Source organism: Corvus hawaiiensis, chromosome 28 (genome assembly GCF_020740725.1).
Source record: "Corvus hawaiiensis isolate bCorHaw1 chromosome 28, bCorHaw1.pri.cur, whole genome shotgun sequence".
Lineage (NCBI taxonomy): Eukaryota > Metazoa > Chordata > Aves > Passeriformes > Corvidae > Corvus > Corvus hawaiiensis.
In genome coordinates this window covers 4501180-4512884 of record NC_063240.1, presented here as the reverse complement: position 1 = coordinate 4512884, position 11705 = coordinate 4501180, and the positions used below count along the sequence as shown (strand labels likewise).

The following is an 11705-nucleotide window of genomic DNA, read 5'->3' as shown; positions in this document are numbered from 1 at the left end:
ATAAAAGAACCCCTGCTCCCAGGAGATGATCTATTGCACAATGAATTACTTTAAAATCAAATTGTTACCCCACAGGGCAGGGATCACACGACTTAAAGAGATGTTAACAAGCCGTGACAAACCTCTGGCATTAGAATTTTCAGGCAAGCTGTTCTGCATCTAAGGCAGTCACTAAAGATCACACAGCATCTGAAAAATGAAGGATGCAGCGATGAGTAACTCCTCTCTGCTCCACTCCAGGGACCTGCCCATAGGAAGCAGGGCTGTGATTTGCACACTATCTGAACCTGATTATGGCTAATTTTTTGCATACAGAGCATGGAAAGGATCCTGGCTGAGGCATGGAAAATATGTGGCCACATGAGTCATTCTGTAATGGTTCATAAATCCTGAGAGAATCACAAAAGCAAAACATCTAACATTGCATCTTCCCTCTCCCTGCCAGTGGAACTCCACCTCTCGACATGCTCAGCACAAGGATGTGGGAATATGGTGAAAGCAAAGGAAATAGGATCATTTTCTCCTTGGAATAGAAGAATCTCATCAAACAGCAGCCAGGCTCAGATTTTCAACCTTCACAGAAGAGGCCATTCATAAGGAGAGGAGAAAGAAACGAGCTGCTCCTCAGGTTGCCAAACCAAATTTACAGTTCCTACTGCCTGGGCTCCAGCTCCTGTCCTTCCTCCCCTGCAGAGCCAGGCAAGGACTGCAGAGAACAGCCCAAACCCCAGCACCCTCTCTAGCCATGACCTCCTGTCCCACTGGCCTGCGCTCTTGATGGCCAGGGCCACGCTGAGGCTCTGACACGGGAGATGGGAGAGGATTTGGGAGCAGAGCAGAGCACAGAAGGGACCTGCCCAGGGGGTCAGAGAAGGGGGGACCAGGCAGCAAAGGATCTGGAAGGCTCAGGTAACATCTGCCAGTCCCTGTTACAGCATTATCTGAGTTGTCCTCTGGGCACAACCAGCAGCTCCACATGCTGCTCCGAGTTCTCATCCCAGGCAGAGTGGGGATTGTGCAGGGTGGGACTGCTCAGCTCTGGGAAAAGACAGCTTTTTGTGGGGCAGGAGTGGCTGGAACTCCCCGTTATCTCCCCAACAGCAGGGACTTCCTGCATGCCCTTTGCAGGCCCCTTTCCTGCTGGATGGAGCTGCTCTCCCTGTCCCAGTGGTTTTCAGCGGAAGCAAAGCGTCTCCCTCACTTTGCCACTTGCCCTTGGTGTGCCACAGTGCTCCTGCTGGTGCTTTCAAGTGCAAAGAGCTTCAACCCAGAGGACTTTTAACCATCCTCTGCAGTAAAATCAAGAAGGTGCAGGAGCTTCATCCCCTGTTTAACCAGGAAGATGGAGCAGGAATAAAAGAGCCGAACTCCAAAGGGCCCAGCCTGATCTGGAGGCTGCAAGGCTGACACAAAAACCTTCCATTGCCAGAACACGAGTCTGCAGGAGCCCCATGTAATCCCTGGGAGGTCTGTGTGGTCTGCAGCTCTGATATCTGGGATATCTTCCTGTTTGTAGTACCAGAAAGTGTTGTGACTCAGGGTTTGGGAAAAGACCTCGGATCACCCACAGAGCCACTTGGGTCTCTGTAGTGGAAGGACGCTCGGCGCTCCCACGGGCAGAGGTGCATGGGTTCTGTTTATGTCCAAAATGCATCAAACCCGGCCACATTTGTTATTTCCAGGAATATTCCGGAGCAGGAAGGAGACCCAGATGAGTCACTTGAGCCACCATCTCACTCTGAGGATGAAGTGCAGCCCTGAAACACTTTGGGTCTGGATAAACAAGCCCCTCCCAGTCCCACATTCTGACGCTGGGCTTGTCCAGCCTGAGCTCGGGCAGCCCACGCTCGTGCCAGTGGTGACAGCCCCTCCATTCCCTCATCCTGCCCAGGATAAGCCCCGTTGCTTCCGAGAGTTAAGGACCAGCAGGAGGAAATGCGTAAGCAGGGTCACTGATGCTGCAGTTCCCACACAGCTCTGGCACTGCGGTGGGGCACTGGACCCTGCGCTGGGATGGGGACCCTCGGGAACAGGCGGCTGCCACACAGGCTCCTGCTCTGCTGTGCCTTCTGGGGACTCTGCCTGGCCTTGGACTACGACGGTGAGTGTGTGCCTTTGGGTGCAAAGCTGCTGCTTGTTGAAGTACTGGGTATTTGGGACCTTTGTAAGATCCCTGAAAACTCCTTTTTTTAATGAGTTCACATGGGAGGATGCTCTGATTGAACTTGGTGTGGGCTCCAGTTGAAGCAGGAGCTTGACAGAGGTGATACAGCAGAGAAAGAAGCTGGGGTGGAAGAAACTAGAAAGAGAAAGGAAAAATAGAGGAGCAGTAAACCAGAAAGGACTTGAAAGCCAAATTTTTAGCTAATTATACTCCCAGAGCCATGACTTTATACTGGAGTGGCTCCAGACCTTCAGATTGTTGTGAGAGCCAGGCAGAGGAGTTGCTTCCTGGCTTCCCAAGCCTGCTCATGGCTGTACAGGGGAATTGTTCTCTGGCGTCCCAGGCCTGCTGATGGCTGTAGAGCATCACAGTCCATTGTGAGCTGCGAGAAACCACAGGGAATCGGGTATATTCTCAGAAAGGTGGCTGAGGGTGGCTCCTGCACACCTAATTCTGCCAGACAGCTTTTTCTGCCCATCACACAAGAGCCTTTCCAGAACACTGCCAGTTGCAGGGACCCCAGCAGAAAACAGCGAGCAGCCTTTGGGGTGAGCTGGGCGTGCAGCCTCCAGTCGCCAGCCTGCTCTGCTGAGTGAGTAACAGGCTGCCTTCCTCTCCCAGATTACTCTCAGAACAGCACCAATGAACAGGCCACCACCCCAGAGGTCACCCCGTGTCCCCGAGCCATCCCGGGGCACCAGGCCACGGTGAACAATGTCACCTACCTGCTGATCCCCGAGGCCACGCGAGCCCAGCTGGGCAGCGCCGTCACCGTCCGGCTCATCCCCTGCCTCTACAGCCTGGTGCTCCTGCTGGGGCTGCCGGCCAACGGGCTGGCCCTGTGGGTGCTGGCCACCAGGGCCGAGCGCCTCACCTCCACCGTGTTCCTGATGAACCTGGCGGCCGCCGACCTGCTGCTCATCTCCGTGCTGCCCTTCAAGATCTCCTACTATTTCCTGGGCAACCACTGGCCCTTCGGGGAAGGGCTGTGCCGCCTCACCACGGCTTTCTTCTACGGGAACATGTACTGCTCCGTGCTGCTGCTCACCTGCATCAGCGTCGACCGCTACCTGGCCGTGGCTCACCCCTTCTCGTCCCGCGCTTTCCGCACTCCCACCTTGGCTGCCGGCACCTGCGCTGCCGTCTGGCTCTGTGCTGCTGCCCTCACGCTGCCCCTGACCCTGCAGCGGCAGTCGTACCCCCTGCTCGGGGCAGGCCTCACGCTGTGCCACGATGTCCTGCCCCGGCACGAGGACGATGGGTTCTACTTCTACTACTTCGTGGTGCTGATCGCCTGCGCCTTCCTGCTGCCGCTGCTGCTGCTGGTGCTGAGCTCGGGCGCGGTGCTGCGCGTCCTCCTGCGCGGGGGCAGCCGCTACTCCCACGCCGTGAAGCTCACGGCCCTCGTGGTGCTCACCCTCGTGGTTTTCTACACCCCCAGCAACGTCCTGCTGCTGGTTCACTACTCCAGCCCCTGCTCCAGGCTGCACGGCCGCCTGTACCTCAGCTACATGGTGAGCCTGGCCCTCAGCACCTGCAACAGCTGCGCCGACCCCTTCGTCTACTATTACGTGTCTGAGGATTTCCGCGAGAAGGTGAGGAGGAGAGTCTTCAGGAGCAGCAAAAAAACCACCACTTCCCTAAAGACCTCCAAGGAAACGCTGCCTCGTTCCAAACATTCGCTGGCGTGAGCCTCCAGCCCGGCTCGCTGCTCCCAGGGCACTCGTAACACACAGTGGGGATAAGATGAAGGCGAGACTGGAATTCCACAAGTTTCACCCAGAGCAGCATTTCCCAGGAGCTGAGTGCTTTTCCCTGTCTGCACAGGGATAAGGCTGAATAAACCCAAGCTGTGGGATTCTTTGCCCAGACAAGATGCTGAGTGCTGGACACATCCATCCTTTGCTGGGACACTGCCTGCAGCTTCTCAGCTGGCCACACACCACCAGGGATGCTCCTACCCATACATCTGGGTCTGGTGTTCCTAATCTGACTACTCTCTGCCTGCTAGTCCTGCTCCTGACTTGCTCACTGTCCTTAAGTGCGTACTCCCTTCCCCTAAAACTGAAAAAAAAATAGACATTGCAACCCCAAATCTCTAAATGTTTCAAAAGATACTCTCCTGAACTAAACCAGTCTGTCAAGAGAGTGCAGAGCACTGGCTTGTGTAGCAGAAACATTCTTGGCTTGATTTGCATGCAACCCCCCAGTAATGTCAGTCCATTGTTGGTAAAAGGTGCAAAAATCCCATTCACTCATCCTTGTATTTGCAAATCCCCCTTGGCATCCGTAATTTCTTTGAGGCAAAGGTTGTATTAATGGATTTTGTAAAAAAATGATGTCTCATGAAGGAAAATAGTAAAGTAGGAATGGAGCAAACCCTCTGGTACTCCACACTTCCTTCGTGTAATGTCACCCACAACCAAAAGCTGTCTCTGATCAAACAGGTGCTCAGGTTTGCTGCAAATCTGACAAAATGCAGCCAGCTCCTCTCTCAGACACAACTGGGGCACGGCCCTGTGAGCAGCCAGGTAGAAAATGAGCAATAAACCTCTTTAGAGCTCCTTAATTCTTTAGTTTTCCCAGCATAGGCTTGACAGCCTAAAGCGTGAATAAGAGGCAGAGAGGATTGTCTTAAAATCAGTTTTTAATAAAATATTTATCAGAATCTAAAACAAACACTTTTCTGGACTCAGACTTGCTAAGATGCGTGTGAACAAACCAACAGCTGGTCAGAGAGCTGTTTGTGTGTACCTGTGTGTGCGGGGGCAAAAGGCGGGTGAAACACAAAGCCGGGCTCTGGGCACTCAGTCAGAAACAGCAGGGACTAAAAAAACCCAAACCCCAACCCAGGCTGGTAGAGGTTTTCTAAATAGTTGCTCTATTCACAATAATGAAAACCAGGTTATTGTGCATTAAATGTCAACAGTCAGTGTGAGCAAAGCAAGTGCTGGTATGTCGGGGATGTTCTTCAAGCAAGCTGAACATTCTTCTGGTATTTGCCTTCTACTGAGGCTGATTAAGAAGGAGGGGAAGAGGCAAGACCACACAGGACAAGAGAGAACAAGAGGAGCTATTGCTTTAAAATAAATACCATGGTAATGATTACTCTGCATAATGTACAGTTACAAATATATAAATATTCATTTCCTTGAAAGGATTGCAAGCATCAATCACTGATAACTAGCACTGCTGCAGCTATTCAGTCACACAACTCGATGGAAGAAGCAATTTCTGTGTCTTACAAACCCACTGGCACTTTTCTCCTTTTGCAATGAGGGACCGCCAGGAAAAGGAAAGGAGAAGCCTCTCTCTGACAGAGGGAGGCAAATGTCTCTAAGCCAGAAACAACCCAAAGCAGCAGCAGCTGCTGCTGGCCTTGCTGGCTTTGGCTTTCCAGCACCCAGCTGGTCTTTTCCTAGGTGGAAAAAAAAAATAAAATCAATCCTTCTCTCTAAACTGACTGGGCTGAGGTGCACAAAGCAGGAGCCTGAGATGTCCTTGTTCTCCCAGGGACAGGAAGGAGACTGACCAGCTTCAGAGCCAGAACTGGGCCAAAGCCTCTGAATGGTTTTGAGTCTGTACAGCTGTGCTGTGTCCAGTGGTGCTCAGGGATCCAGTTCTAAAGTCTCTGTATTCCAAGCAGGATGTTGAAGAGTGGAGGAAAACAATCTATGATTTTTTTTAACCTAGATAAGAATTAATGACGGTTGCAAGAAACATGAACAGCAAATGTGGGACAGGGCAAAGCTCTGGCCCCTCAGCTGGGGTGGAGAAGAGAGCAGAGACCTGGCTCCTTTATCCCTGTGGTAGGGGGGAAAAGGGCAACCACAGTGGTGTAACTGCAAGTTCCTTGATTCAGTTCCTTAAATAAAATTACCTTTTTTCTCTTTAGCTGCAAAGAGGAGCTGGTTTGGTGTAGCAAGAGTGGGGGGAGGCAGAGACTGCCAAGAGCAGATGGACTGGAAGTGCCAAGGCTGGGAAGAAGCACTGGAGGTGAAGTCAGGATCCAGAAATCCTGCCACATCACCTCCCACTGCCCTGCTCTGTCTGGCTCTGAGGGCACTGAGGCTGCTCTGCCTTTGCCTTCTGAAGGTCCAGGGCTCTCGGGCTTTACTTTGAACTGTGAAACAGGAGCCAGACTCCTCTGCCTCAAGCACTGGCATAGAGACCCCTCAGACAAGGCCCTGATTGATGGGCTGGCACCACCAGCAGGAATTATTTACCTGGCAGCAACAGGGGGATGTCTGCATCTGGAATTAGGACATTACATGTCCCAGAGCCTGGGGAAAGTGAAGAAAGACAGGTTTAATTCTTGGCTGGAACTCCCCACCCTCACCTCCTCATCCCCAGGGGGAGGTCTGAGTGCCCAAGGATCTGTGAGAGGACCAAGCAATACAAAATGACTTCAAATATCTCTCCAGAAGCATTCAATGGGTACACAATGGGTGAGAGAGGGCAAGAAAGCAAAGCCAGAAAGGGACTGAGGACCAGAGACTGAGGAGTCCAGAACACAGGTCCCATCTCCTGGATGAAGCCAGTCACACAAACATTATCAGGGTGACCAAATCTCCCAACTCACAGCACTAAACAGCTGCAGCCTGAACCAGCCAACAGCAGGGTTTGTATTGTGCAGTTTTGAGTTTAAGAAAAGGGAAAAAAAAAAAAAATCTTGTTGCAGCTCACACTAGGCCTGTTATTTACCCAGGGAAAAATATTGACTCAGTCCTGTGTGTGTACACAATAGCCAGTGCCTGCCAGGACAGTTGCTTACAGGAGGCAGAATTTAGTTTAAAGGCATTTATTTACCTGCCAGGCAGGAATGCAGCTGCCAGGGTGAGCACAGGATCTGCCCCTGCACACCCCCGACACGCGGCAGAACCCTCAGCCCATGGCAGGATCCTGGGAGCAGAGCTGGGAGCAGCCACGAGGGAAGGCTGGCAAAGCTGCCAACGAGGCAGTTCTGAAATTTCTGGGAACTTCAAGACCCAGACCTTCATCATGTCAACTACATTCTGCAAATGTCTGGCCCCAGACAAAAAGGACTGGAATCTACACATGCCCAACCTCTGGGGTACCTCCTGGTTTGTCCCCATGTGGACATTTTTCTGGAATAAACTTGCCTTTATTCTGGAATGGAATGTCTATACTGGGATATATTCTTGTCATGGTTCCTGTGTAAACAAGCCTTAAAAATGAATGGAGCTGGGCTTTTTTTTCCTGTTTCCATTCACCAATAAACACCCTCAAAAGGAGTTTCCACCCTGCTCTGGGTCCTGGTAACAATAGAAGTGGGAAGATAAAATATTAACACTATTTTGCAAGAGGCAATTGCATGTAACTCCTCCAAAGAGAACAATGCTGCTCCAGGCAGGAAGGAAAGCTCAAAAATCTTGGCTCCTGCACTTCTGGAAACACAAAGCTTTTCTTTTTAGTTTTGCCACGTTGCTTGGGGCAGGTCAGACCAAGGGAGTCCAGCCTGTGACACCAGGGATTGGTACTGGCCAGCAGAGCCAGGGCCTGGGCAGGGAGTACCAGGACCAGAACACACTGTACTGGATCCCAGTGGGAGCAGAATAAAAAGGATTGGTGAACTCAGGCAAACATTTCAAAGGGCTGTGCCTTGGCCAGGTTCATTTTCAGGCCAGGGTTTGGGGAGGAAAGGGGCTGAGAAGGCTGCAAGCAGCTCCTGTCAGCACGTAGTGCAACACAAAGAGGGCTCCCCCACCTCATCCTTGCCACTGCTGGGGCTGCAAACGCCCACCTGAGGCCTGCAGACAGCAGCAGACACAAAGCCTTTCAGCCCTGGCAGTAGATTTCAGTTTTCTCATGTAAAATATACCTCCCAACAGCTTCTCTGAATGTGGAGCCACAGGGAAGTGTCTCTCTCATGGGTGCAGCAGATTGATGGGCTGGGGAAGATGAGTAGCCTCTTGCTATGTCATAATTGGCAAAACACACTGACTTTTATTATTATAATTTGAGCAAAAAACTTCTCAGCCATCTTTCCTCAAACAGCAGTTCAGCTAAGCACAAGGCCTGAACTTAGCTTCTAAGTGTAGCTAGGAAATGGCATTTGCAGAATATCCTGATAGCAGAGAAAGCACTTGGGAATGCTCTATGGGTTTGAATTCCAGCCCCTATTTTTCTCACCTAGAGGGCACAGCATATTGGTCTCCCATCACTGGAAGGGCTCCAAAGAGGATGCACAGAAGGCAGGAAAATGGACAGAAAAATAACACTGAGTGTCCCCCTTAGAGCTCCAGATCTGCCCCGTGGGGCAGCAAAGCCTACAGTTCTGAGGGCATCAGGAAGTAGTCATCATTCGGGTTCTGTTCTGCAGCAGGTCGTCTGGAGGAACAAACTCATACAGGAGTCGATTCTGAGCCTCTTCTCTTTACTTAAATTACGTATTTCTGTTGGAAAGAGAACACAGGGAAGAAAAGTCACCTTGCTGTGATGTACCTTTGTGAGACATCACTGAGCCTGGGCAGGGAAAAGCTGAAAAGGTCACAGAGTTGGAAGGGACCCTCAGGGATCATCAGTGCAGCCCCTGGCCCTGCCCAGACACCCCAACAACCCCAGCCTGGGCATCCCTGAGAGCGCTGTCCAAACGCTCCTGCAGCTCTGGCAGCCTCGGGGCCGGGCCCATTCCCTGGGGAGCCCGGGCAGTGCCCAGCAGCCTCGGGGGGAAGAACCTTTCCCTGAGCTCCATGCCCAGCCCTGACCCAGCTCCAGCCGTTCCCTGGGCTCCTGTCCCTGTCCCAGAGCAGAGCTCAGCCCCTGCCCCTCCGCCTCCCCTCGGGAGGAGCTGCAGCCCCCAGGAGCCTCCCCTCAGTCTCCTCTGCTGCAGCTGAACGAGCCAAGTGAAAGGGCCACTCGTTCCACTGGGGATGAAGCCACTGAGGTCACAAAGCCTTTTACAGCTGCCCCACCAAGATCCCATTCCCAGTGATCGTAAACAGTTGTAAAAACACCCCTTTTTGGGGAACTGAACACCCTTGACCCAGCACAAGGACACCACAGGCTGGCTCCAAGCAGATCCCTGACCCCACTGTGGGCTCACCATTCCACCGTGGTGGCCGCTCCCTGGCTCCTGTCCCCTTCCCGGAAGGTGCTGGCCGTGGTCAGCTCTGCCCCCACCTCGAACACGTCGGCCTCTGCGGCGAAGGCGTCGGGGTCGTACTCGTAGGAGTAGTAGGACAGGTCTGTGTGCAGGGGGGGCCCCTCCTCGGCTGTGGGGGGAACCAGAGCTGCAGGAGCTGCATTTCAGCATCGCCACAGAGCAGGGCAAGGGCAGGAGAAGGAAGGGATTTTAGTCAGGGAGGCCGGACACGAGGGAAGGAGGCTGCAGGTGTCGGCTTGGATTCACAGGGGAGGGGAGAAGCTGCTGCAAAAGCAGAGTTTTCAGTTTCCCAGTCTGACATCTGGGCACTGGAGTAAAAGGAAAGAGGGGGAACAAAAAGAGGGGTAAAAGGGAAACAAGGAGGAAAAGGGAAAACAAGGGGGGAAGCAAAAAAGGGTGGGAAAAGGAGGAGACAGGAAAGAGGAAGAAACAAGGAGGGAAGGGAAATAAACAGAGGGAAAGGGCCATGCAGTTTGAAAAAAATCTCGAAGTCTCCCTTTCCAGCATGGAATTAACTGAGGTGCTGAAGTTCAGACCCACCACCCTGAGGGCTGCACACAGTGAGGTAAAAGTGTCATGCAGAGGGCAGATGGCACAGGGGAGTCACTCTGCACCCTGAAAATCTGTCCTCTGACCGGGTTCAAACTGGGCACCTCAGGTAAGGAGAGCCCCATCCGAACGGGGACGTGTTCTGTGTGCCCTCAGCTGAGCATCATTTCATAAAACAAGTGACAAAGCTGGAGGGAGACCCTGAGGGAACGGCTCACTGGGTGACTGATCAGTGGATGCAGCCAAATTTCTTTTCAGCCCAACAAGGGTGAAGATTTTGAGGCCAGGAGCCCACAGCAGAGCCATTCACTGCAGCCTGAATGAGGAGCTGAGGTGCATCTGCCCCAGCACAGTCACACACCACTGAAACTTCCACCACTTTGTGTAGGGACAGACCCAGCGCAAGCAGGAGCAGGAATTTCTCCTCTTCCCACTCACTCCAGGCTGTGCTGACACCGGCAGGTCCCTCTCACAGCACACACCCCACTCACACCAGGCTGTGCTGGGCTGCTGCTCCCTGTCCAGAGGGTGAAACCGCAGGACAGAACTTCTAGGAACAGCAGTAGATCCATGTTTCCTAAACTGCTCCTCGAGCCAGCTCAGCTGTCCATCCTTCCTGTTTGCTCTCTGTGTACACTGCTCTAATCCAAACCAAAGCAAGCACTGAGGCAGAATTATTGCAGGGAGGAAAAGTCCCCCTCCCGCCCAAAGCTGGCTTTAGTTAAAGAGAACACTCATCAAGGCCTTTGAAAATGTTTGTTCTCTAGAAATAAAATATCTGAAGGATCTTCCCTGTTGCCTCCCACATCCTCCCAGCAATGGGCAGGGGAGGCAGGCTCTGTTCACTCCTTCTTGGCCTCCTCCCTGTGAGAACCTGCCAGATCATGAGCTCCCTCTATGAATGGGTGATTGCTGTCCACCAGGGATGGAATGAACAGCACAGGCCTGACTCTTCCCAGGAATTGAGCACTGGAGTCACAGCAAAGAGCTCAGGCCGACGTTTCCTGCTGCACACAAACCACTCCCCCAGCCCCAAATGTTTGTGCCCAGGCCAATGTTTGCTGAGCAGCAATGGGGGGGGAGAGGAAAAATGGCCCTGTGCCGGTTCAATCAATCCTGAAAGAGCAGCAGCCCTGTGGGGAACATGCCAGCCAGGGAATTTTGGGGATGACTCCACCTGGAAGCAGAGCTCAGGCTGATGTTCCTGGTAGGAGCTGGTGTGGGTGATGGCGTTTAATTTAAAAAACAAAACAAAACAAAACACCACCAATTCCACAATTCCACCTAGAATTTTCTTCCAGTTCCAGCCATGGGCCCTTCTAGTTGCTGGAGCAAAACTGTGCAGAGGACACGGCTGTGGGGAGAGGGCTGGGGGCCAGAGAGCTGAGCCTGGGGGGGCTTCCTGCTCACAGCAGCACTGATAGCCCCAGTAGTGCTGCCTCACACACTTGGACATTGTTTTCCACCAAATCCATGCAGAATCACATCATTGTGATGTCAACATAGTGTCCTCCAACATTGGTGGCTGTACCTTGGCTGTGCCTTGAGTGCCTTTGGCAGAGGAGATTGAGGCAGTTTCAGAGAGTTAATGATCTGTGGAAGCAATCAAAGCACCACATCATCAGAGAGGTGCTATCAGAGCTATTGGGGATCCCACAGGCTCTGAAATCCACCCAGATCCTTGTGGCCAAGAGTGACAATGATCTCAGGAAAGCCACAGTCAGAAATTTAGTGAGATTTTGATACTCAAGATAATAACTCAGCTCCTCCTCCAGGGTTGTCAATCCAAACAAAGACTGCAGCAGGCTGTGAAGGCACAGGAGCACAGTTTCAATGCTGAGCCAGAGCTGGGTCCATGCTACTCAT

The 11705-nt window shown here is 52.4% G+C and overlaps 2 protein-coding genes across 7 annotated transcripts in view; one reads left to right on the top strand and one right to left on the bottom strand.

The window, feature by feature from the left end:
• The first annotated feature begins 1832 nt into the window (after positions 1-1832).
• F2RL3 (F2R like thrombin or trypsin receptor 3) lies at positions 1833-4800 on the top strand. The gene is made up of 2 exons (XM_048287887.1): positions 1833-2101; positions 2786-4800. The coding sequence occupies exons 1-2, from the start codon at positions 2014-2016 to the stop codon at positions 3853-3855; spliced, it is 1158 nt and encodes a 385-aa protein (XP_048143844.1). The 5' UTR covers positions 1833-2013; the 3' UTR covers positions 3856-4800.
• CPAMD8 (C3 and PZP like alpha-2-macroglobulin domain containing 8) overlaps positions 4794-11705 on the bottom strand; it is a 54616-nt gene continuing 47704 nt past the window's right edge. For 4 of the 6 annotated variants that reach the window (XM_048287879.1, XM_048287882.1, XM_048287880.1 and 1 more), the window contains exons 42-43: positions 9231-9426; positions 4794-8580 (exon numbers count right to left, since the gene is read on the bottom strand). In XM_048287879.1, coding sequence (XP_048143836.1) covers position 8580; positions 9231-9426 — 197 coding nt within the window. In that variant the 3' untranslated portion in view covers positions 4794-8579. The remainder of the gene's footprint in view (positions 8581-9230; positions 9427-11705) is intronic. The other 2 variants (XM_048287883.1, XM_048287885.1) reach the window with 2 other exon arrangements.

Bases quoted from the DNA above. Each gene is read 5' to 3' on its own strand.
- F2RL3 (XM_048287887.1), top strand. From the start codon at position 2,014: ATGGGGACCCTCGGGAACAGGCGGCTGCCACACAGGCTCCTGCTCTGC. The intron at 2,102-2,785 runs GTGAGTGTGTGC...TTCCTCTCCCAG, and splicing joins CCTGGCCTTGGACTACGACG to ATTACTCTCAGAACAGCACC.